General features: G+C 39.3%; 1 protein-coding gene across 5 annotated transcripts in view; it reads left to right on the forward strand.

The window, feature by feature from the left end:
• NRXN1 (neurexin 1) overlaps window positions 1-27,127 on the forward strand; it is a 1,110,288-nt gene that overhangs the window by 683,543 nt on the left and 399,618 nt on the right. For 2 of the 5 annotated variants that reach the window (XM_047782099.1, XM_047782100.1), the window contains exon 1: window positions 2,753-3,925. The exons of 1 other annotated variant lie outside the window; for it this stretch is intronic. In XM_047782099.1, coding sequence (XP_047638055.1) covers window positions 3,673-3,925 — 253 coding nt within the window. In that variant the 5' untranslated portion in view covers window positions 2,753-3,672. Of the gene's footprint in view, window positions 1-2,752; window positions 3,926-27,127 lie in introns of those variants that run through there. 2 more of the 5 variants (XM_047782097.1, XM_047782098.1) reach the window with 2 other exon arrangements.

Genomic DNA, 27,127 nt, shown 5'->3' on the forward strand with positions numbered 1-27,127 from the left:
CATTCACTCTATTCCTGTGGCTTTAATTTATACAAATCATTCCCTAAAGTCCCAGCTCTATCTTTGCCTATAAATTCAAGAAGTAACAAATACAGTCAATCCTTATTATTCATGGGTATGACTTCACCTCCTCACTAAAATTTGCAACCCCCAAATCAATACCCATGGCACTAAGGTGGTTATTAACAGACATGCCCAGAGTGGCAAAATATGTGAGTCCCAGCATCCACATTCCCAGCCGACGTCAAACAAGGCAATACTCTGCCTTCTTCTTTCAGTTCATACTGTAAACAAGTTTCCTTTGTGCAGTCTATTTAGTACCACATTTTTCACATTTTTGTGCCTTTTTGTGTGTGTGATGTTGCTGTTGAACACAATCCGTAAACATAGCGCTGAAGTACTATTTAATATTCCTGAGCCCAAGAAGGCCATGGTATTGCTTATGGAGAAAATAAGTATGTTAGATAATTTCAGTCAGGCTGAAGTTATGGTGATGTTGACTATGAGTTCAGTGTTAATGAACTGACTATTCAATAAGAGTTTTTCAACAGAAAACAAACATACAATAATGTTATATATTGATCTGTTGATGAAAATGTTGTGACCAGAGGCTTGGAGGATCCTAGCCCATAGGAACAATGGTTCTGAATTCCCTAATTCAGTATTCATAGTGGCTTTATGGACCACAACTTCTGCAAATAATGGCAGTGGACTGTGTGCATTAAGAGACCAACTTACATTTCACTATGCCAGGCACTAGAGGGAGTATAGATGAAGATTTGACTCTTCTCCCCTTCAGGATCTACCATCTAGTTAGGAAGGGAAGGACAGATCAACACCATAGACGAGGGTATCAGAGAACAGTACAATGCTCTACAGGCCTGTAGATGGAAGGGAACTGAAGGAATGGTGTAGGCTGATCAGCTTGAGTATGTTAGACCTATGTGGAAGGAGAGACAGACTGCCTTCCCTGTGAGGATCATTTGATAATCTAAAGCACTTTCACATTAAATATTGCATTATATTCTTCCTGCCCCTTGGGATTGTTAGAAAAGACAGGAACATGACTATTTTATAAAGGAAGCCACAGAGTCTTGGGGAGAGGCTAAGTAACTAATGTGACACAACCAGGAAATGACAGTTTCAAGAATGCAGTCCAGGTTTCCCACCTCTTCATCCAGTGATTTTTTTTTTCCCCCTTTTGAAGCTTACTGGATATTTTAAAGATGAATATTCACAACCCTTCACTAATGAATTAAATATACATGCTAAAAAATTAAAAAAAAAAATGAAGAGGAAATGGCCTGGGGATAAAAGTGGGAACAGGACAGGGGAAAGTGCTGGATTTGGGTTCTGTTGCCTTTGAGCAGCTGTGAGAAGTGGGGAGACATGGTGTATTTAAGTAGATAAAAGCACCTTCTTTAGCATGGCTAAGCTGTTTCAGTTAGTGAACTACTGAGTTATTTTTAGTAAAATAAACTTTTGGGGAGAAGGTGAGATGTTGGATTGCTACAAATTTGATTTAGTGGCCCCTGGACACTGGCAACATAGTGACATCAGAGGCTGAGAGTTGCTTCTTTGAATGAACTAGGCAGCAGTATATGTCTAAATGATCACTTGGGTGAGTAGCCAATTTGAATTAAATCCTCCTAGAACTATTTTTCTTTTCTTTGCAGTACATTACTTTATATTTGTTGATAGAAGGGATTATATAGACAGTGTGAGGAGCTTGTGAGAAGTAGTGCCTATTCAGAGTTGTTTTCCTTTGTCTTTAAATATGAATAAAACAAAAAATGTCCAGCCAGTCACATGTCATGGTTTTTATCATCTTTTAGAAACATGGGAACCGGTTCAATCATAGTCTCAAATTCTGTCTGCTAGCCTGCAGCGACTGTAGTCTTCCTTGCTAAGTACACTTGCTGTGCTAAATTTTTACTCTTAGGTGTATGTTGGCTTTGCTGGTCTTTTTCCAGGACACGTGACTTTCAGTTAAAGATTCTTCATTTCACCAATAGAATATAAATGTCCTCTCTTCCTTGAGGTCAAGGGATTAGGAATTTTTGTTTCTTGATGCTGTTTTCCTTATGAAACACAATGAGAGAATGGCAGAACTCCACCCTTACAAAAGATCATCATAGCTGGGCTTCTGTAGAGATCTTGGGGTTTTTAAAGATCCCTAAAATGTTTGCCAAAAACACAAGTGATCTCATTCATACTGTTTCTCTCTTCTTTCATCTTCTTTCTCATCTGTCTCCTTTCTCTTTTCTTCTCCCTTTATCTGACTCTTCCTGAGCTGCCAAGTTCACTTATTCTTTTTCCTCCTAGTGTATTTTGGTTCCCTACACGTCCACTGCCTTGTATGAAATATGATATTGTAGTGGGAGTGAAGACTCTTTGTTATAAGTAATATGTGTAATTAACAGATCATCAAAACTGATGCTTGAGTAGATGGTGTCAAGCCGTATTTAGCAGATGGGGTTTGAACACCTGGCAGAACAAGTTTGGTCCAATAAAAAGAGCCGAATTCTTTCCCTTTTAAGACACTGGTTACATCTAAACCATAGGGGTAGGGGAAGGGTGCCATTTGTCGTTGTAATTTAGACGGAGGGCTCACCTGGCAGAGGGGGGAGAGTTGCTTTTTAGGTGTTCCCCACATCGCAGTACACGTGTCCCTTTGATGTGTGGAGAATGCCTGAGAGAGGCAAAGCAGGGCGATATTTGTGGGAAGCTAGCTAGACCAGCCTCCCTCGTTACATAGGCTCGTCCTCTGCATTGCATCCGAGCTTCAGTGATTTGCTGTTTGGAGACTGCAGATTTGCATAGAGCCCCTCGCTTCGCCAGCGTGTGTGGTTTTTCTTTTCTTTTCTTTTTTCTTTTTCTGTTTCTTCCCCCCCTCCCCACCCTGCCTTGCTCCTTTGTCTGCTTCTTCTTTTCCCCAGCGCTCTTTCCCCCATTCAATCCCCATTTCTTTCATAAGGGTGCACTCTTCCCTCTGAACCCCTCGCCCGGCGTAAGTGTCAGGAGGCGGCGGACGCGGAGATTGCCTCGGGAGCAGGCGATGCGCGCTGCTGCTCCGCGCGCTGCCCGGAGGAGGCTGGCGAGAGCTGGCAAGCTGGCCCAGGCGGAATGGAGGGAAGGGGCGCCTCGAGTCCATGGGGTCTGCTTTTCCCTTGAAAGGAGGTTGGGCCGGAGAAGTGGCCTTCCCAGTCCCTACACACAATGCTAAATGGATTTACCTAGTGGATTCTTGGTGGACGGCTGTCATGTAGAAGTGAGGACCCTCCGGGAGGAGCTTTAAACAATTTCCCCGCTCCCCACCCCCCGGCACGCACTCTCGCCGAAACTCTTTGGGAGTATCTCGAGAACCTGGAGCCCTGGAAATCTGGGAGCAGCCTCCTGCTCTGTGCTTGTTGTTTCCCGGGGCTTCCTTTCCGGACAAGCCCCCATCAGCTGCATTCGCCTCGGCTATGTTTCGGATTCTTTGGGGTGCAAGGCACGGCGGACTCCAGGACCCCGAGAAGACTGTCCGAAGGAAGGAGAGAATGGGTGCCCTGGCGCGGTGAGGTGGCCGGCCCCGCAGCCCACCCTGAGCCGCCAGCTCCCCGGCGTCCTCTCCCCTCCCTGCGCCCCAAACTTTGCCTCCCGCGGCGGCTGCCCCTCGGGCGCCCCGCCATGTACCAGAGGATGCTCCGGTGCGGCGCCGAGCTGGGCTCACCCGGGGGCGGTGGCGGCAGCGGTGGCGGCGCAGGGGGGCGCCTGGCCCTGCTCTGGATAGTCCCGCTCACCCTCAGCGGCCTCCTAGGAGTGGCATGGGGGGCGTCCAATTTGGGAGCGCACCACATCCACCATTTCCATGGCAGCAGCAAGCATCATTCAGTGCCTATTGCAATCTACAGGTCACCGGCATCCTTGCGAGGCGGACACGGTGGGTCTGCGAAGCCAAGTTCTTGTGGGTTACTCCCTCACCTTCTCTTTCCACCTTGCGCTCGCTTCTCTGCCCTTAAGGCTCGGAGAAGTGGGATCAGGAGAAAGGGAGGTGCATTTGGGTGTGTTTGGTGGGAGCCACTTATCTCTTTGAAGACAATAGGAAGGGGTTGGGGGAAGGCGTTGCTGGTGTTTGTGGTGAGGGGTGGGAGGGGCGTTTCTTGTCAGGGTGCGGGAGAGAGACGTGGTCGCCTATTAAAGGACCATCCCTGGCCGGGCGCCTGGGCCCCGCGAGAAGGGGGCGTTACTAGCGGAGAAGGTCACTATGTGTGGCCGAATGATGAGCGGTGTTCGTAGAGGGACCTGAGCTCCAAGAGAGGAGGGCTCTGCAGAACCTTTTGTCTGTGCAGTGTGTGCTGCCCCACCTCCTGCCCGTTTTCCCTGGTCTAGGGGAAGGAGAGGTTCCAGCTCCCACATTCCTCCAAAAAGTCCCCAGACTGCATAGACAGTGTATGGTAGGTCCTGGGACTCACTCAACAGGAGGCTAATTCCATTTGCCCCCACCTCTTCCCTTAATTGGAGAAGGCAGGAGGATAATAGAGGCAACCTCTCTAATACCTACCAGCCTCTACCCAGTTCCGAGGGATCTTCTGAACGCTATTCCCTATCCCCCACCCTATACACTTAGACACACTTCTTTTTGGATCCTGTCTGAAGGCTGCTGGGATAAGGGACGTCCTGCCTCTTTCTTCTGCAGAGTTTGGTGCTTCCCAAGGAGGGCAGGTGGGTCAATGCTGCCTAGTCTAAGCCAGGCAGTCTGCCTGGAGGAGGGGAAGTTAGAGCAAAGAGAAGCTCTTCCCCTCACCTGGAATTCCTTTGTAAAGAGCAGAGAGTGGAGAAAAGCCTTGGGTGGCACATTTCTTCTCCAGAATGACCAACTGTGTGAGGCTAGGCTCTTGGTATCTTCAGATATATGCCTATTTCAGATTCCCTGAATTTCCAGTAACTAAAATAGCAACTGTTTGAGTCTTCCCCCATTCCCAATTTTTCTTCTCCCCCAGTGTTAAAGTCCACTACTTTAAAAAGCAGGGTGAAAGTTATGGACACTTTTTTTTTAAATTTTATTATTATTTTTTTAACATCCCTTTCCCCTGCTTTTGCCTGGAGGGCTGCTTTTCTTTCACACTTGGTCCCTCTTTGAATCCTTTGCCCCTCTCCCTAGGTAATTCCTCGTTCCTGAGCAGCTTCTGGTTACACTGAGGTGGCCCCCTTACCCAGGGACAGGCTTTCTAATTGGGGAAAATTCTGGTTAGATGTGAGAGGCTAGCGCCTAACCCAACTGAAGAGAACAAATCCCCTTGGCATCTGCTTTAGTAGTGGCGGAGACACACCTCACAATGGCCCCAGGAATCCCTTTCCTTCCTTCTCCCAGTTCCCTTTCAAGGACTCTCTAGTAGCTGGGATGGAGACAAAAGTGATACCCCCAGAGGGGGCTTTCTAGCAGAGTGACAGGCTGGATCCCTCTGAAACAGCAAGGAGCTGCTGTTGCTCTCACCACTTGCATATAGCATTCCAGGGGGTTTGTTGCTCCCTTTCCTGGGTGGAGTTCTCACCCCCTGCCCAAGCTTTGTGCAAAATTGTGTGAGTCCCTGGGAGGGAAGTGAGCCTGGGTGCAGGAAGGGCAGACAGAGTGTGGGTGGGTGGGTGCCAGGAGCCAGATGGGGATATGTGAGGTGATGGGGTGTCTAATTGTACCAGTGGGAAGCTCTGGGCTAGTAATCTCATATGCATATTAACCTCTTTTCTGTGGCTCTGCTTCTCTCCTGAGGGACATGACTGAACAGGGAGAGCACCTGAGGGCTGTGGGGAGAGGAGAAGACTAAGGGGGCCCTGCCCTGCTGCAGGCACTCAGGTTCCCTTACCAGGGCAGCTTCTACCCCAATCAGGCGCCGTCTGCTGGTCTCTACAAGCATTTCCTTATCTCCAGAATATAGTGATTGTTTCCTATGTGAATGAAAAACCATGCTTCCCTATCTTTTGAAAAGAAGAAGAAAAGCCAGATAGTGGAGGAAATTGTATGTGAGCAGCAGTTGGTAATATTCTTTTGGGTTCGAAAACTTTCTCTCTTTTCCTTCGAAGGTTCCATTGTATGGTTATTTTTATTTGTTTTTGAAACTCTCCCCACCCATCTGACACATATTTTTGGGGAAAGCTTTCTGATTCTCTTTTAAATTTTTCAAAGTAGGAAACTTACCTGTCAGTAACTAACTTCTGCTGAATAAAAGCTGGTTTGAGTTTTTCATACTTCATCTCTTCACTCCCTTGAAAAGAGGGAATAAATTCTGGCTAGGGAACCACCGAGGAACATTAAGGATGAAATAAGCCTGTGAGGGTGGGGAGATGGAGAGCTGTGAGTGAAATGGGGATGCAGAGGGGCTGAGAGCAGGGCAGGCAGGGTGATGGCTTAAAAGAAACCTAATAAGAAAGAGGTGATGTTGAATTTGTTGGGTCAGTAAACTCCCTGAATATTCAGCTAATTAGACAAAGGGCCCACAAGGAAATAATCTTTGCACCTAATAGATGAGGGTGAAGGGAAAATACAAAGGTGAATGACAATATGATAAATTCCTGGCTGAAAATCGAGGCAGGTGTAAATGAGGTTTGGTTCAAAATTTGAGACTCTGGAAAATATACATCTAGAGATGAACACATGAGCTGCCCTGTGTGCTTGTACTAGAATTTCTTGAAGTCATGAGACATTTTTCTCATAATAGGGAAAGCATGTATGTGCTTGAATGTGTTAAAAAAAATGTGTGGTGTACTTTAGGGAATAAAATTGAGTCTACCCTCTATGTTTTGAAAACTGCTGGGTTGACTATCCAGGTTCATTCTTCTTCATTTTCTCATCATGCCATGCTTCATTTGCACTATTATGAGGTGTCACTTACAAGGATTGCAGGGTGCTGAAAGCACTCATGGTTACCCTGAGCATCTTTGTGCAAGCTGACCCAGTTGCAGAGATTATGGTGAGGATTTTTTTTTTAAATGCATATGAGAAGCAGGATTTGAGATCACTGCAGAATCCCATTTTGTTTTTCATGTACTTAAAAATATAAATGCTGAAAATTCCTCCCTAGGAAAATTGTATTTTCCTAGTTAAATAAACAGAGAACTGTGTGACTGCAAATGATAAAAAAGCAAGCCTGCTTGTAATTAAGACTGCTACTTAAAGCCACCAAGAGTTTAGAATAGACCAGTGTGTTCAGTTGGTATTGCCTTAGTGATGTGCCATATGTGCCGAGCATAGAATGATGTCAGTGCAATGTTCAGGTTTCCATCTCTGCTTCTAGCTTTCCTAAGTACCTCTGCACACTTTCAAAAATTAGCTTACAGACTGAATAATTTCAGGAAATAAAGGAAAGAGAAAACCATCATAGGAATGAGTACACCAGTGCCAGCCATTCTCCTCCCACAAATATGAGCTCTGGAAATTATATGGCCATGATTAGCTGATACTATTAAAGGGCAGAGAGGCTTTCCCAGAAGGGAATGTTAAAGGATTTTCAAAGAGGTTTGTAACTAAGTAGACCAGTGCTCTTGGAAAACAACTTTACCTTACATTTATAATGTTTCTTTTTCCGAGGTACTCTGATACACATACTAAACTTCTCAGAGAGGTGGGGGCTTTTGGAGGGAGTTTGAGGAACACCGAAGAGGCACCAAAAAATGGAGCCAACGCTCTGGTCAGACTCAAAGAGAAATTAGAATCAATTCTGAATGGCCCATAACCCAGAGCAACTCTATCAGTTCAGAGGTTTGGGAGCTTGAATTGAGAGGGTCTTCCATGTGCTTTAATGGTTCATGTCTTGGAGTAGAAATCATTACGAGGACCAGACCCCCACATTTTGCTTCCATCATGTTTTAACAATAGTGAATAAAGTAAAAGAGGCTGATGACACCTCGCTGGTGTTCTATGGATCACTTCATTGACTCTGAGGAGGTTTTTGTGTTTCCTTTGTTTTTCCCACAGGCAGGAGGTTACTATTTGATAGAGTGATCCCTTTGCTCTTTTGTCTAGTAGCCAAGAGAGTTAGCAACATCTTTCAAAGTGTACTTGACTTTATTACATTGAAGGAAAATTTAGCTTTTCTGGTAATTGATTCATATGTGTGACCCAGAACATTTTTAGCTATGATACTCTGCTGAAGTAGATACTCCTGTCCCACACCTCTGCCTTACTTTGGCTTCTTGGATAAAGATGTACATCACTGCAATGATATTTTACACAATATAGTCAACTAATATTCCTGGAATAATCTTTTAATTAATTAAGGTCCAAGTAACCTAGGGTCTTAGTTGCTCTAGAGTCTTGTTTGCTCCCAACTGTCATATATTTATTTCTTAAATTATCATTCATTCATTTGGGACATATTGTAATATGCACATATTTTTGTGTTTGTACACCAGGTACCATGAAAGGCCAGATAATAAGGTGGACAATGAGAACAGAAGTGAGAGAGGAGGACTATTACACACAAGGCATGACCATCACAATTTTTTGCAACTTAGTTCTAAAAATCCAAGCTACTGTTAGAGTTAATATTTAAACAAACAAACAAACAAACAAAACTACCCCTTTAAAAACAAGTAGCCTCTGAGCATAAATGCAAAAAACATAAAGTTTGTGTATATGCAGCAATCATCTGGGACTCAACATGAAATGATCTGATGAAAACATCAACGTAGTGAATTTTAGCTACATCACTTTATTTTGCCCTTTAATATTAATGTTCTAGAAGAAGCTCTTGCCACAATTGCTTTCCACCAAGTTGTTGCATATATTTCCTCTAACAAAACATAGTCTTTTATTTTTTCAATAGAGCTAAGCCTTGTTTTGTAAATGCATTTAAGATAGGGGATTCATTAATTTAAAGTCATACTAATGTATAAATAATTGAGGCAGCTTGGTCTGGTGGAGATAACTCTCAAAAATATATCTTTGTGAAAATTTGGCCATGCCACTTACTAGCATTGTGTAAATTTACTAAGCTCCTTATCCTCACTGAGATTGTTTTCTCAATCTATAAAATGAAAATACAATAAGTTGTATATCTCAGTAAAGAAAAATAAGACCATGAATTTTGGAAGGTGCCCAGACAACATTAAGTCCCTAATAAATGGTTCTTTAAAAAAAGGCATTTATGGAGTTCCCGTCGTGGCTCAGTGGTTAATGAATCCGACAAGTAACCGTGAGGTTGCGGGTTCAATCCCTGGCATTGCTCAGTGGGTTAAGGATCCAGCGTTGCCGTGAGCTGTGGTTTAGGTTGCAGACGCAGCTTGGATCCCGAGTTGCTGTGGCTGTGGCGTAGGCCGGTGGCCACAGCTCCGATTGGACCCCTAGCCTGGGAACCTCCATATGCCGAGGGAAGTGGCCCTAGAAAAGGCAAAAAGACAAAAAATAAGAAAAAATAAAAAAAATTTAAAAAGACATTTAGGTTTTTTCCACGTCTTTGCTTTTGTGAGGGTGCTACAATAAACATGGTGCTATTATATCTTCAAAATCCTGATTTCAGTTCTTTTGGATCGGTACACATAATGGGATTGCTAGTCATATGGCAGCTCTATTTTTAATCTTTTGAGGAATTTCCATGCTATTTTCCATAGTGGTTAAACCATTTTGCATTTCTACCAATAGTATGTACAAGATTTCAAACTCACTTCTTCCTCAAAACTTGTCTTTTTGATACTAGCCATCCTAGTAGATATGAGGTGACATCTCATTGTGGTTTTGAATGAATATGTAAAGAAAATGTGGAATATGCATTCAATGGAATATTGTTCAACCTTAAAAAAGGAAGATATCCTGTAGTATGTGGTAACATGGATGAACTTTGAAGACATTTTGTTCAGTGAAATAAGCCAGTCACAGAAAGACAAATACTGCATGATTCCATTTATTTGAGTTATCTAAAATAGTTAAATTCATATCACTCATCGTTGGGAGGAGGGAGGAATTGGAAGGGTTGGAATAATATATACACACTACTATATAAAATAGATGATTAGGGAGTTCCTGTCATGGCACAGTGGAAATGAATCCAACTAGGAACCATGAGGTTGCGGTTCGATCCCTAGCCTCACTCAGTGCGTTAAAGATCCAGTGCTGCTGTGAGCTGTGGTGTAGGTCACAGACTCAGCTCAGATCCTGAGTTGCTATGGCTGTGGCATAGGCCAGCAGCTGTAGCTCCAATTCGATCCCTAGCCCAGGAACCTCCACATGCCATGAATGCTGCCCTAAAAATGCAAAAAATAAAAAAATAAAAAAATAAAATTAAATTAAATAGATGAGTAACAAGAACTTACTCTATAGCATAGAAAAATCTACTCAATAGTTTGTAATAACCTAAATGTGAAAAAAGAATGGATATATTCATGTGTAAACTGATTCACATTGTCATATACTGGAAACTAATACAACATTGTAAGTCAACTATATTCCAGTAAAATTTTAAAAAATGGTCAAATTCATTAAATCATAGAGGGGGATGGTGGTTCCTGGGGACTGGGGAAAAGAAGAAATGGCGAGTTGCTAGTCAACAGCCATAAAGTGTCAATTTTATAAGTAAGTTCTACAGATCTGCTCTGCAACATCTCGCCTACAGTTAACAATACTGTATTGTATGTGTAAAATTTTGCTAAGAGGGTAGAACTTATGTTATGTGTTCTTACCATGATAAAATACAATTTAAAAAATTTAGAAGAGATTTCAGAGAGGACACACATAGCAGGAAAAAAACAGACCTTGAAGTCAGGAGCCCTATATTCTGGTTCTGATTCAACCAGTGATTAACCGTGTGGCTTCTGGACCTTAGTTACAGCTTTGACCATCCCATTGGTTCTCTTCTAGCTCTAGAGTTTGAGGAGCACATTTCTTTCATTTTATAGGTGTGAAGACAGAGTTTTAAATATTTTAAGTGAACTGGGCTCATTGAATCACAACCAATTAGTAGCAGAGTTGGAAGTAAAACCCATTTCTTCTAACTCATCTTCCTCTTCACAATTTAGAATACTCTTCTAGAAGCCTGTGTTCCAGCAATGAGAAGTGGCTATACTAGTTTATCCACAATTTCACCTGAACACTGTATCACCTAAGACAGTTCTTTTCAGATGATTAACTAGGACTAGAAGCTTGGTCTTTGAGAAGAGAATATACCGACTAAACTTGGTTCATGTAGAGAACCATCTTTGCACAGTCAGCCACCAGTGCCTCATTTACACTACATTGTATGCTTCTTTTTAATGAAAGACACATTTGGTTCTTTGAAGTGTTAGAGTTTTAAATAACAACTTTGAACATGGCTTTCTATATTGTTTTGTAATTCATATGATTTTTTTTAATTGGATAAGGTCATTTCCAATTTTGAGTTCTAGGATTCCTTTAGCAATAGGAATCTCTTAAAAATCCTCATACTCTTGTATTTTCCTGGAATGCTAGTGATTCTAAACATACTATAATCAGAGATATTTTTGCAAAGATTGCATTTAGGTCCCTTAAGCCATCTAGTCATCCTCAACATTAGGTAGAGGTGGCTTACTTAGGTGCACAGGAACCCTGGTGTGGAGTTAGGCTCAAGAAACTTGCCTAGTACTTGCCTTTCAACTGAGATCCTAAGGAATGTCTCTTAGAAAAGCACCTGCTTCTTTTACTTGGTCTTTTTGTCCAGACTTTTTTGGTCAGTGTAAGGCAACAAATATTTCTCCACACAGAAATTGGTAATAGCCTTTTAAAATATTCCATTCTCTCTCAAAATGCAAGATTTTTTTTTTCATTGTTTATCATGTAACAATGAATTCCCTCAAGCTTTTGACAGAACTTATTAAAAACAGCTATATTTTAAGTATATATTTCCACCGAGCCCTTATGTAAAGTGTCTCATTTAATTGTCTTCATAACCCTGGCAGGGCTTGTGGTCACTATTTTGCTGACAAGAAAACAGATTTAGAGAGATGATGATTCTGCCAGGGTCACTTAATTAATAAGTAGCCTCAGTACTTTTGCTTTCTCCCTCTAATATGATAAGAGGCAGGGTTTTGAAAAGACTACAGCATTTAAATTTAGAAAACCTGAGTTTTTATCCCAATGTGATCATTTTTTAATTCATTTCTCCAAAAAAAGCAACAAAAAATTGTTTCTTGGAATTCTTGTTGTGGTGCAGTGGGAATGAATATGACTAGTATGCATTAGGATGCAGGTTCCATCCCTGGCCTCTCTCAGTGGGTTGGGGATCCAGCATTGCTGTGAGCTGTGGTATAGGTCACAGCCAAGGCTTGGGCCCCACTTTGCTATAGCTGTGGCATAGGCCGGCAGCTGTAGCTCCTATTCAGCCCCTAGCCTGGGAACTTCCATATGCCATGGGTATGGCCCTAAAAGAAAAAAAGTTTCTTCATTTAGAATAAAATTAACCCCGAAATGGTGGCTAATTCATATAGTTATTAAGAAGTTCAGGTGAATATGGATGGAAAATTTATATCTCTATTCTAGCAGAAGAAATGTTAGTTAATATTGCATTTTGATATTTAGCTGAAAAGTAGTAGTAAGGTTGGGATAGATTAAAAATGCGGACCATTATCAAAGTAACTTAAAGCATTATACTCAGGCAGTGGTATATAATATAATTAGTCAAATAGCTATAAGAAAATACTTTATGACTTAAAATGATGAATACTTGGGCAAACTTCCACTTAATCAGCAAGTATACAAGCAGCTAAGAAGAATCTGCAGTCTACTATATGATTAATATCATGGAGTTTGTGAATTGGAACTGAGGTAGTGTAGGAAGGATTTTTTACAGTGTGCAGTAAAGATGCATAGTTACGTACATATTAAGTTTTACATGAAGCGTGTATGAATCTTGGAGACATTTTCACTATGAAATTCAAAATATAGACATTTTTGGCTATAGGGTCTCCAGCTTAATGTATTATTGTAACCCACAGTTTTTAAAAGCAAGGTTATGTTTATTATATGTTCATATACATATTTGGTGATTTTTTTCCTCGTGTTAATTACATTGATGAAAAATACTATGATATATCTCTGAAAATGATCAATGAAAAAAACAGAACTTTTAAGTAAATGGTAGGGGAGTGATTTTTAATGTGTGGCAGAGTACAAGCAGTGACATTTACCGACTTGGACATCACTTCTGCACAGTTGTTCTGATTATCTGAGTTGCCATTGGACTAGCTTTGGTACATGTAATTATTTATGTGGTTCAGCCTGTCTTGGCTATTAGTTACCATCTGGTCATCATGACTACAGGATTCAGAGCTGCTAAAGAAAGAGACATGGTATTTTTGATGTTTCTTAAAGTTTGAGATGATTTTGGATCCTGAAATCCCTTATTTTATATTAAGATTGAATTATCTAAAGTGTGGATAATTCCATATCCTAAAGCACATTGCTATGAGTGATTGTGATGCTGTCCTGGAAAAAAAAAATACATTTAGGGCAAATATAGAAGCTCACTGTCATGATGGTACTCTTGTACTGTCCAGTCAGCACTTTTATTGGGGCATACAGCAGGAGATTTTAAAGAAATGGGTAGTTTTCCTGATGAACTTCACTTTCAAATCTTTCGAGATAAATGCTGTAGTTTATATCTCTGTCATTGTATGTATAGTTATTCTTTTCAATTATCAATTATACTGTAAATTGGTACAGAGACATAATACATGACTAGTTTAAATACCTTTGGGAAACTTTGCCTGGAAGGTATATTATAAAAATTAAACTTTCTATTTGTTATGCAGGGCATTGATTAGTAGTCTACTTATTTTATATTTCATATTTATTTCTGAAAACTTGCCATTTTAGACTATTTATGCCTACATACTCATGTAAATTTATCATTTTCTTTGTTGTATCTTTCCAAAGTTGAAATAATAATGCATTTGTTAGCACTCTAAGCTATACTTCCTCAAAGTCCACACTTAACATTTTCAAAACTGCAGTGTGCTGTATCAGTCATTTTTCAGGTCTGTTGTCAAAGTATTAACATATGCTGAAATAAGATGAATAATAAATGAATCTCTGTCAGCAAAGTGGTTAATTGGACATGCTGTTGTATATGCAAATAATGTATTTGGTTTCCCTACTCATTCTTTTTCTTGGGACTTTCCTAAATGAGATCATAGAGTTTTTGATGCCTCTACAGACAATTTATCATACAGTAATCAAAAGTAGAACACTGCTGATGGTTTCTGATAAATATCTTTATACAAAAACCTTGTGTTTTAGTAGATGCAGGAGGTATTAATTATCTGAATGCCTTCATGATGACTAAAATATATAACAACATTCTGTTTGTACTTGCCAGTAATAAAACTTTTGCTTCAGTAATCACATTTTTAACCATAACAATTTAGTTTTACTTTTTAATAAAATAAATAAAATTTAAATTATCTTTACCTAAGAATTTAATTCAACTCTTGACTTATAGCAAGAAAGTGACTTAAATATTGGAGGGGTATTTCACTATCCCTGTTCCCCCCAGTAAAAACCTGTACAAAGAAAGTACTAAGGCTGTGTAGAGTGGTATCAAATGGCCGATTATATAATTTATTTATTCACCAGTCACTTAGTGCTTATTATATGTCAGGAACTATTCTAAACTCTTAACAAAATATCAACTCATTTAATCCTCACTATTCTGTGAGGTAGGAAATATTAATTTCCCTTCTATCCTTCAGGATATTAAAGCAAAACAAGATTGAGATGACAGGACTAGGAGTCTGGGGTTAAAAGATGCAAACTATTGCATTTGGAGTGGATAAGCAATGAGATCCTACTGTATAGCACAGGGAACTATATCTAGTCACTTGTAATGGAACATGATGGAGGATAATGTAAGAAAAAGAATGACTGGGTCCCTTTGCTGTTCAGTAGAAATTGGCAGAACACTGTAAACCAACTATAATGGAAAAATAAAAATAATACTAATAAAAAAAAGTTATGGGGCCTGGATTTAACGTGGAGCAGTCTACTCTGAAGCCCATGCTCTTAATCCCTACATGATGCTGCCAACAGACCTCATTTATTCTGACTGAGCATTTTGTTTTCTCCTCCAGCTTTTATCAACAGTGCTACATAAGAGACCAGCCATGGATGACTATCTGGATTTACTTTGTTTAATTTACAAGTCATTTCACTGAAGGTTTAGTGCCTCATCCTTATCTTCCAATTTGTTTTTAAGCATCCTGCTTAACTACACAGGGCATCAAGAGGCCTCCCTGTACCTCCCTTCCTCATCACTTCATTTGGGTTGACTGATTTATTAATCTCAATATCCACCACCACATCAAGAGTAAAGGAATGATTGATTTAAGATGCTTATTAATGTTTATTAACTTTTTTCATTCTAGCTGGCAAATGCATTCCCCACCAAATTGATAGATCTGCTGTGATAACAGACTAATTTGCAAGTGTAGCCATGATTCACAATTAAATGGGAACAATTGCATTGTATCCGATTATGTGATTATATTCTCCTGAGATGAAAGGAATCTTTTTATAAACAGTTGAATAAAATTATATAGTTCCAAAGGCAGGGTATAGAGAAGAGACTGACAACTAATCAACTGCTTTAAATGTTTATTCCAATTTTAATCATGGCTTCTTAATTATGAAATCTTTAAAAATTAAAAAATCAAATTGTCTTGGTTGTATATGATATTATTTGGTTACATAAACAATTTAAGTGTTTTTCCCACTGTTTTCTTTTCTTTTGTCTTTTTGTCTTTTCTAGGGCCGCACCACAGCATATGGAAGTTCCCAGGCTAGGGGTCTAATCGGAGCTGTAACCGCAGGGCTACACCAGAGCCACAGCAACGTGGGATCTAAGCTTCATCTGTGACCTACACCACAGCTCACAGCAATGCCAGATCCTTAACCCACTGAGTGAGGCCAGGGGTTGAACCCACAACCTCATGGTTCCTAGTTGGTTTCGTTAGCCACTGAGCCATGACAGGAACTCCTTCCCACTATTTTCTATTCAGACTATAAGTTAAAGTGTCATTCAGAAAGGATTGTAAATGCTTTAAATTTTGAATCTCTTAGCTGTATTTTTCTTGAAGATTCTTTTGTTTCTCCAATTTAATAACAGAATTTTCATTCCATTTTATTTACTGGCATTGCATTCATTCTACTTATACTAATAACACATGGATTCTAGAATTCTCTTGAGAGATAAAGGATAATTCTTGTAGATGGCTTTGTATATACTCTGACTTTGGGCAAGTTTCTAAACCTCTCTGAACCCATTTCCTCAAGAATAAAATGGAAATGATAGCTACTCTATAGGATAGCTGTGAAGTCTAGATACTTTGTGTAATCATCTGTCACAGGACCTGATAATGGCTTCTGCTCTTTAAGTAATAGATTAACCTCTCCCCAACAGTGGGTCCTTTCTGCTCCAGACTTAAGGAAAAAAAAGAAAAGACAAAAACAGTAAGGACTGAGGTTAGTTATGAAAACAACTATCCTCAGAGCCTTTTAAAAGATTGTCCTCTTATCCTGCTATATTGATTTGGTGGATTCCTTAAGTGAAAGCAAGGGGTAGAGGTGAGATATTTTTCTGGCAATCGATTAATTCAAAAAAGATGACACAAGTATTAACAAAAGAATATTATGCTGAAAACCAATAATTTTTATGCCGTCTGTCCAGGTAGGGGTTAAATCAGGAAACCTGCATTATGGCTTAATTGCCCAGGCTGTTGATGCATCTTAGTATTACACTTATTGTTATCTTTTATTTCCTCTTCCTCTTTTTTTTTTTTTTGTCTTTTTAGGACCGCACCTGCAGCATATGGAGGTTCCCAGGCTAGGGGTCTAATTGGGGCTGTAGCCGCCGGCCTATGCCACAGCAATGTGGGATCAGAGCTGCGTCTGTGACCTATAGCACAGCTCACAGCAATGCTGGATCCTCAACCCACTGAGTGAGGCCAGGGATAGAACCTGGAACCTCATGGTTCCTAGTCGGATTCGTTAACCACTGAGCCACCATGGGAACTCCTATTGTTATCTTTTAGAAAATTCTTTTAAAATTTAAATGAGGATGCCTTGAGGTAGGGTAGTGAGGGGAAGGCTTTGATGATGAGGAGAGACTTAGGAAAATGATTCTATGTTTTTTTGCCCAATCAGCCTCTGAAAATGTTGGCAAACACAAAGCCATCTTTACCTGGCTGTATTACAACTGAAAGATTTAGGTAAGAGAAACAGTATTTTTGGCCCAGAATCACTATATAAGTTCTTTTACTGTCACCACTTTGAAGCTTATGCCTTAGCCAAATGCTTACAGTCTAGCATTTAAACAGAACATAAGCATCTCAGAACATTAAATCAAATAAAAATGCTCAAGGACTGTAATTTAATCACCTACTTTTAAAATGTAGCTAGCTTATTTCTTAAAATAAATGAATGTTTAGCAGGAGCTTTGTATCTATACTTGCTTTTATTCCCCCTCTTTCTAAACAGAGGCTCTTTCAGGGACTATGTAGTAGGCAAAATTTCATGACAATTTGAAGCAAATTTATTTCAGGCATGTAATCACTTGAGATGATGTAGATAGACTTTGAGATAGAGTCTCTTTACAGAGTGACCCATTACTTCCACATCCCACTATGAAGAAATGCTTTGAGGTGAAATCAATAGACAGGAATCAGAATCAGGGTATTTCAGTCGAAGTAAGATATGTTTAATAAAAGCAGCTAATAAGATTAGTTATTGTCTTTATCACCCCTCTTCCAAAGGAGTACTTATTTCCAGCAACAATATTAATCTATTCAACAACATAGCTTGAATTTTCCCCAAAGTGAAGATGATTTTGTAGATAACAGTTAATGATGAAGAGTGTTCTTGGAGAAAGTATTGCTTGGCTCCTTCACATCACATGACCAGATTAGGCTGGGCCCTACCTCATGCCTTCATATACTCCATAGAGTTTTGGAGACTTCATATGGAGAAAGCCTGACAGCCAGAAACGGGGGCCTCAAAGCACATACCTTGGCAGTCTGCACTATGGCACTGTAGGTGTTTATAAGTCAGAGAAACGTTTTCCAGCAAGGGAGTCAGAAAAAACCTTCAAGAAGGATGTACACCTTCAGAGGAGCTTCGAAAAATGGGTATGTGGTAAGTAGGGAGGAAGGCATTCTTAAGAAGAGCAAATAGCCTGAGCAGGAAACACTGTCTTCATGAGTGCTTCCAAAAAAAAAAAATAGGGGGTTCCCTTCATGTCTCAGCAGTTTAACGAACCCTACTAGGATCCATGAGGATGTGAGTTTGATCCCTGTCCTCACTCAGTGGGTCAAAGATCCAGCATTGCTATGGCTGTGGTGTAGGCCCCTACACTCCAATTCGACCCCTAGCCTGGGAACATCCATATGCCATGGGTGCAGCCCTAAAAAGCAAAAAGAAAAAAAGAAAGAAAGAAAGAATGCAAATGCAGTTTTTCTTAGTCATCTCCAATTGGGTCTGACAACCAAATGAATGACTGTGTGTATGTGTGTGTGTTTTCTTAGACATGTGCCCATCAAACAATATATTTATTTCCAACCTTGGGGAAAGATGGTATAGAAGAGACCTGATTCTTAGTATAGCTGTGAAACACAATACTGTGCTCACTAGACACTGGCTTGGAGCTTCCTGAGAGGAACATGTTCTTAAGTGATGGACAGACACACATAGAGTCCAAAAGCTCCCCCAGTAGAGCAGTGCTCCTTCCTTCTTTTGCCTTTAAGATGCCTTGATATCCTTACTGTTAAAAGTCCTGCTTCTGCCAAGAGAAAATGATAAAAGAAAGACATGTAGGGAGCTGACTTTCTGTTTTCACATAATTTGTTTCATTCAGCCTCCTCATTCACAACATGCAGACATTTAGGTTATTACCAAAATGTGGGTGTTTACACACTCTCTGCTGGCAAATCACTGTTTCAGTGAGTGCCAAGAATGCAAAGACCAATCAATCAACAAGTGCTTATCGAGTGCCTGCTGCTTGGGAGAGGACGTTGTCTTACTGACTGCAAAGGACACAGGGTCTAAAAAGAGGCATCCAAACTCATTATGCTGCCTCAGGCTTTAAAACTCAACCTGCCTTCCTCATGTCCTTACAGACACTTCTTCCAACTATCCTAGAGTAGTCAGCATAGGAGGTGAGAGCCGTCTCTTTTTCATTCCAGCACTGCTTTATAGATACACCAGAGGCTCCATCTACCCATCAGGTGGGCTAGACTATGGTACAGATCTTCCTTTACTACAAACTTCTGTTGGTAGCTGGGGAGATGTTTGATGACATTTCCATTTTCATATTTGTAGACCTCTTAGTGTTAAAAAATAGTTTCTCATATTTTATCTCACATGATACCCATGATAAGCTTATAAATTAGGCATGGGAGGTTTTAACTCATTTTGCAGGTGAGGAAACAATGTGGTTTGGTCCCTTTAAGTGGCCTGACTTTGACACATGTTTATAAGTGACAGAGTTGGGACTTAGACACAGCACAGTGGTTCCTAGAGTCCAATGACACTTCGAAGAGCAAATAGGTGAGCACAGGCTAAGGAGAGCACTGCCTAAAGGTTCTGCAGGGATTCTGAGAAAGAACCACTGGAAGGGCCCAGTCTCTGCAGATCTATTGGGCTTCTAGGAAAAGATAAAAGGTATTGAAGCCCTTTAAGATAAAATAAAATAAAATAAGTAGAGGTTGTTTGGTGAGATAGTCAGGATTGGAGATTGACCTTTAATATGTTGGTGTGATGGTTTAATTTTCTTGCTGCTTATTAGTGTTTGCCTTTTGCCAAAAAAAAAAAAAAAAGGAAGGCTTTCGATCATTTTTGAAATAACCCAAAGGGTACATACGACCTAGGAAAATGCTCAGGCTTAATACATCTTTATTTAACTAATGCTGTAATGTTTTTTAGATGAACAGTGACAAGGAGCTATATACAATTAAAATACCCAATTACTTGTAGGAAGTTATTTAAGGGCACTTGGAAAATTGAGATATTCGGTCAAGAACTTATGAAAGCATTTGATTCTTCACAATAGTGACGAAGAAACTTACAAAGAGAATCTCACATTGGAAATGTGTTTTGCTAGTAATAGTATGAAAAATGATACCCAGCTAGCAAAATGGTTAGCATTCCTTCAAAGCAGAGACCTCTTCAACAAGGCGAAAGGAATACTTCAAGGTGTTATCAATTAATTTAGAGATGGTGCTGAAATCTATTCAGAGTACGCAGTTGTTGTTATGTCTATAGTGCCCCAAAATAAATATCAGAGAATACTGATATATTTCTAGAATTATTCCTAGAAGGCCTCCTTATGTAAAAGCAATGGTATGTTCATACTGTTAGTTGGAACTGATATTAAAACTAGCTACAGTCAGCAGGGCATTTTTGATACATAAATAGTCAAACATCTAAATGTTTCTCCCATTCCTTGTGATTCCACCATTAGCAATTCATTCTTCAGTGTCTTGATAGCTTCTATTAACATTTGTTGTATTTTGAAAGAACATGAAATTTAGAGTCATGGTCTACCAGTTGCTAGCTGAATGACCTCTTTAAAATGGGATAAAAATGACAGTCCCTCTCTATTGAACCATGTTATGTGAGGAATAAATGACATAATGCTTGTAAAATGCTATATAAATTATATTTAAGAAGAATAAAAATATTTTAATAATAAATGTAATTTATTACATTTAGGAAATAGTACTACATGAAGCTGATGTAATCTGATGGGTCTTAAAATTTAAACTGTATCAAAATTACCTAGGGAGCTTATGGAAACTGAGTTGCACCCCTAGAGATTGTTTTGTTTTGTAAATTTGGGATAGGACTCAAAATTTGCATCTTTAAATATTCACTTTGAGAGATTCTAATAGGAAAGGTTCTTGGACAACTCTTTGAGGAATAAGAATTTATATCATTTTCAAGCAACATCTTCAACTACTGGCTTTATATACCTCTTTGTAACTACCCATCCCTCCCCCATGCATATTGTCTAATGAAGGAGTAGGAAGTGATTATATGCAGAGGATGCAGGGAAACCACTTGGATGCAGGGAGAATGCTGTGGAAATGTCTCTCAAACTGTATATCATCACTTTAGTGATCAATTGTATCTATTAACAGAGATACTAACAAGTTGTTAAGTCTATTGCCTTTCTCTTAAGAAGAATTGTTACACATAAAAATATTCATACAGGAAGCACACTGCAAGTGGACTCCCATTAAAGTCTCACAGCTATTGTTTTGATGGAGTAGGGTGTTCCAACGTTCAGCCAACTCTGTTTGTTTTGTTTTGTTTTTTGCAGTAGTTATACACTTGAGAGTTATCTGCATCTATATATAAGTAGAGGCATACACACACACAATTAAAAAAATCTATCTGGTAGCTACTGTCATGGTGCAGCAGAAACGAATCCAACTAGGAACCATGAGGTTGAGGGTTTGATCCCTGGCCTCGCTCAGTGGGTTAAGGATCTGGCGTTGCCAAGAGCTGTGATGTAGGTTGCAGAGGTAGCTCGGATCTGGCGTTGCTATGACTCTGGCGTAGGCCTGCAGCTGTAGCTCCAATTGGACCCCTAGCCTGGGAACCTCCATATGCCGTGGGTGTGGCCCTAAAAAGACAACAGACCAAAAAAAAAAAAAAAGAAAAATTCTATCTGCAACCTCCTTTTGTTTTTCCATTTATACATTCTTTCACCCTCTGTTCCCAGTATCCTTAGAAAGGGTTATTTTGGTCTATAATGCAAACTAATGTGTCATTTTTTTCTCTAGTTAAAAAAAAAGTCTTTTAATGGTTAACATTTTTTTCCTTTGACAAAGAAAGCTTTGATGCAGGTGTTATTTCAGTATATATTTCATCATATCCTATGATAATGTTTTAGATTCTGTAATGTCTTTCACAAGTTTCATCTCCTTAAATGGTTATCATGTTTTAATGTTAAATCTTTTATGAACTTTCTCTTTCTTGGTATTCTTCCTAAATCATCTATACCCTTCTGAAAAATGACATTATTATTGGGTTATAATTCTTCACTCTTTTTGACTTTATGTTGATGACAAGTATATCTCTAGAACCAGACACTTGGAGGAGGAAGAGGGATTTTAGGATTAACTAGTTTCTATCCCTAATTTTACAGATGTCGACTATAAGATCCAAGAAGATTAAATACTCAGCTGTACACTTCTCCCCCAATTCTGTACTGCTTTTTTCTCAGCTTTATTCATGGGTTACCCAAACTTGGAGTAATCATACCATATCCAAGCCATTCTTTGTGAAGAATTTTAAGCCGAGAAGCTCCCATGGCAGTAAACAAGCTCTGACATGCCAAACAATTTTTCCACTTATAGATTGAGAATATATTTTATTTTTGAGCACTTTATTCATTAAAATTTACTTGAACTGAGAGAAGCCATAACTCCTAGGTGTACCATTAAGCTGATAGTTTAAAATCCTTCCTTTTTTAATTTATATTACTATAGAGATTTTTTTTTTTTTTTTTAGTGGAGGGAAAATAGTGTTGGGGTTGGGGGAAGAAGGGAAAAGGAGGTATTGGGAGGAAGGATTTTCTGTTATGACTGTCCTTGGTGATGCAAGGTTAAAGCAAGAGGACATGGCTTTGTTTTAATATCCTATCTTTGTTAATGAAAGAAGGAAAAAAAAAGAGGTTTCTATACCTTTAAATTCTGTCAAACTCTTAAGAGATTTAGAGGTAATTCACGTTTTAAATAACATTTGAGCCATGAGTTCACATTGTGGCTCACCAGCAATGAATCTGACTAGCATCCATGAGGACACAGGTTCGATCCCTGACCTTGCTCAATGGGTTAAGAATCTGGTGTTGCCATGAACTGTGGTGTATGTCACAGATGAGGCTTGGATCCAGCATTGCTGTGGCTGTGGCATTGGCCAGAGGCTACAGCTCTGATTAGACCCCTAGCCTTGGAACTTCCATATGCCACGGGTGCAGCCCTAAAAAGACTAATAATAATAATAATAATAATAATAATAATAATAATAACGTTTGTTGTCACTTATTATCGTATTATTGCACAAGATTTGGAAAACATTGAGGGGACAAAATTACAGCATCCACAATCATAATATCCAGAAATAAGCACTATTAAAAATTTTAATATTTTTTAGTGGTTGTCTTTGTACATGTAACATTAAAAATAGAATTCTGTACCTACTGTTTTGCAGCCCTTTTTAAAATTAAAAATATAAGGTGAACATCTTTTCTTGATCTTAATTTTCTTCTAACATGTAACTTTCTAGTCACTGCATGATATTCTATCCAGACTACATTTATTTCACCAACACTTTTTGTCATTGGACAAAAAAGATTAAGTCCATTAAGGAAATTTATGAACATTGGTGTTGTAAATGATACTGAATATAAATATTTGTATACAAAATGTGGAAATTCTAAGTTAGGAGGTATAGTTATTTGGGGGGTTTTGGTGCTCACTGCTAAACTGAATTCTAGCCCGAACCCCTCCCCCGCAATCATATCCCTTTACATTACCTCCTGTGCCTTCCCTTTCCTGGCACAGTGGCCGTCTCAGGTTATAATTACTACTTATAATTACTACTTTAGTTTTTGATGTTTTATAGGCAGAAAAAAATTCATCATTTTAACTGTGTTATACTTTCTAGATTTCTTCTGTATTTGAACATGTTCCCATGCAAATTTGCCAATTATACTTCACCAAAGTGCATATTCATTACATATTTCAGTCTCCCTAGAGGGATGTTCCTTTTTTTTTTCACATTGATTTATAAGGTTTCTTTATACATATTTATTTATTGTACATGTGGCTATCATTTTTTCCTAGGTTAATCATTTGCCTTTTAAATTTGTTCATGGTGCTATTAATATATAGGGATTTACTATTTTTTGTATTCAAATCTATTGGCACTTTTCTGCTTTGTTCAGTCCATTTTTAGTCTCCTTTTCACCCTCCACCCCTTGGAGATGATTCTGCATATTGGGGCATTGTTTATGTTTCCACAGGCAGGAGATATTGAGCCAGCATTTTATTCAGATAACCATGATAGAAATGACAAGAGACAAGATGTGTTAGAAGGTTCACCAAGCAAGCAGTTACGGGTCAAATTTGAAGTGTAGGAAGCTATTAGCAGCATAGTGAGGTCTTGGAATTTAGGAGTGAGATGGAAGTTTGAGAATTAGTAGAAAATGATTCAAATGTTTCCAGTTTTTAAGAACACTGCAGCTTAGAGAAAGAGAGTGAGAGAACCAACTAAATAGTATGTCTTTCTGCTCCTTTGCTGCTAGCCGTGGTGCTGAACTGTTTATCTCTATATGCTATACAATGGCCTCTCCTTCAATATGCTTTCTGTTGTAAGAACCTTGTTGACTGCTTCATTTTCATAAGACAGGATTCTCAGAGGAAAATTAGAACACAAATGTACCAGCTCTGCCCTATAAAATTGAGAATCATGCTAAAGTTCTTTTTTTTCTCTTTCTATTATAGATTTTCCCTTTTAAAAATGTGAGATATAATTTAAATATAATGAAATGAACACATTTTCAATGTAAAACTCAATGGAAAAAAATTATCTGTGTATATCCCTTGTCCAAGTCAATACACAGAACATTTCTGTCATTGCAGGATGTAGTTCTCAGTGGAGACCTTACCCACCTCACCTAAAACCACGGTTCTGTCTTCTGTCATAAATAATTTTTCCTATCTTGAGCTTAATGTATAGTTTCTCTCATGTGTCTGATTTCTTTGTGTCAGCTTAATACTTTTGAAATGTACCCATGTTGTCATATATTGCCATTAGTTGGTTCTCTTTTATTTCTGAACAGTATTTCATTGCATGGATATACCACAGTTTGTTTATTTGTCCTCACATGGATGGTCATTATGATTTGTTTCCAGTTTGGAACTATCATGACTCTGAGAATGCTTACATCATTCTGGACATAGGTGTCTATTTCTGTTTGAGTGTATACTGAAACTGGGAAGTCTGGGACATAGCTAGGCATTTGTTTGTTAGAACCTGTTCCACAGTCTTCTAATATGGTTGTTTGATTTTCACTCCAACTAACAATATATGAAAGTTCCAATGATTTCCATATCCTTATTTACACTTAGTATTGTTAACCTTTAAAATGTTATGCCTACTGTTAGGTGTGTTCAAAATTTTGTTATTGATATTCTGCCCAGTCCCAACAAAATAAAAAGCAGTATAAGTGTTTACAAGCTGAAGTTTCTTAGCAAGAGAAACCTAAGAATGATAGGATCTATGATTTTAAAGCATTTTTAAGAGTATAAATTTTATATGATTAGAGAAGGTAACAAACTAAAGAGTTAGTGGACATAGGAGACGGGATTAAGATGGCAGAATAGAAGAACTAGAGCTCACCTTCTCTCATAAAAACAACAAAATTACAACCAAATACTGAACCACCTTCAACCAAATAGACTGCAAACTTTCTAAAAGATATCCTACTCCAGAGGACAAAGAGGAGGCTGCATCAAGATGGTAGGAGGTGTGATTATGTGATAAACTCTATACCTGCAGGATGGGAAGCCCACAGGCTGGAAAGTAACTGTATCACACCTGAGCTCCACATCAGGTTCCCATGCCTGGGGATCTGGCATTGGGAGAAAGAACCTCTGGAGCATCTGGCATTGAAGATTAGTGGGGCTTGTGCACAGGAACTCCATGGGACTAGGGGAAAGGGAGATCCCATTCTTAAAAGGCACACACAGGCTTTCAAGTACACTGGGTCCCAGGGCAAAGCAGAGGCTCGATAGGAATCTGGGTTGGACCTGAGTACAGTTCTTGGAGGATCTCCTGTGAAAACAGGGGGTGACTGTGACTCCTTGTGGGGGAAGGACATTGGAGGAAAGGGTCTTGGGAATATTCATCAGAATGTGTTCCTCTATAGGTGGCCATTTTGGAAAAATCTGGCCCCAGTCATCAGCACTGAGAAGCTCCAGGTCAAACAATAATCCAGGTGGTATCACAGCCCCATCCATCAGTAAAAAGGCTGCCTAAAGACCTACCAGGAACACGGCTGCCTCTAATCTCACCCAGAGACCAAGCCCCACCCACCAGAGGGATAGGAATCAGCCCAACCTGCCAATGGGCAGGCACCAGTCCCTCCCATCAGGAAGCCTACAGCAAGCCCCCACATCAACTTCAGCCACAAGGGGAGCAGACATCAGAAGTAAGAAAGGATACAACTATATTGTTTGCAAAAAGAACATCACACCAAAAACCTATAAAAAGGAAAAGGCAGAGAACTATAAGCCAGAAAAGAGAGAAGGGAAAAAAAAAAACAGAAAAACAGCTAAAGTGTTCTGATGATTATCATCCTCCAGGAAAAAGACTTTAGACTGATGATGCTGAAGATGATGCAAGACATTGGAAATAAACTGGCGGCAAAGACTGATAATTTACAGCAGATATTGAGCCAAGAAATACAAGATTTAAAATTTAAGCAGAGATGCAAAATACAGTAACTGAAATAAAAAATTCATTAGCAGCAACCAACAGCAGAATACAGGATGCGGAAGAATGAATAAGTGAGGTGGAGGACAGACTAGTGGAAATCATGGATGTGGAGCAGAAAAGAAAAAGATTGAAAAGAAATGAAGACAGTCTAAGAGAATTCTGGGACAATGTTAAACTCACCAAGATCTACATTATAGGGGTGCCAGAAGAGAGAGACAAAGGGACAAAAAAAATATTTGAAGATGTAATAGCTGAGAACTTCCCTAACATGGGCAAGAGACCACTCACTCAAATCCAGGAAGCACAATGAGTACCATATAAAATAAATCTAAGGAGAAACATCCTGAGACACATATTAATCAAACTGACCAAAAGTAAAGACAGAGAAAATATTGAAAATAGCTAGGGAAAAGAAACTAATACAAGAGAACCCCGATAAGGTAAGGGCAGATTTTTCAGCAGAAACTGTGCAGGCAATAAGGGAGTGGCACGATATACTTAACATGATGAAAGGAAAAAACCTCCAACCAAGATTACTCTACCAGCAAGGCTCTTATTCAGATTTGAAGGAGAAATCAAAAGCTTTACAAATAAGCAAAAGCTAAGAGAATTCAGCAACACTAAACCAGCTTTACAACAAATACT

This window comes from Phacochoerus africanus, chromosome 5 (assembly GCF_016906955.1).
Source record: "Phacochoerus africanus isolate WHEZ1 chromosome 5, ROS_Pafr_v1, whole genome shotgun sequence".
NCBI lineage: Eukaryota > Metazoa > Chordata > Mammalia > Artiodactyla > Suidae > Phacochoerus > Phacochoerus africanus.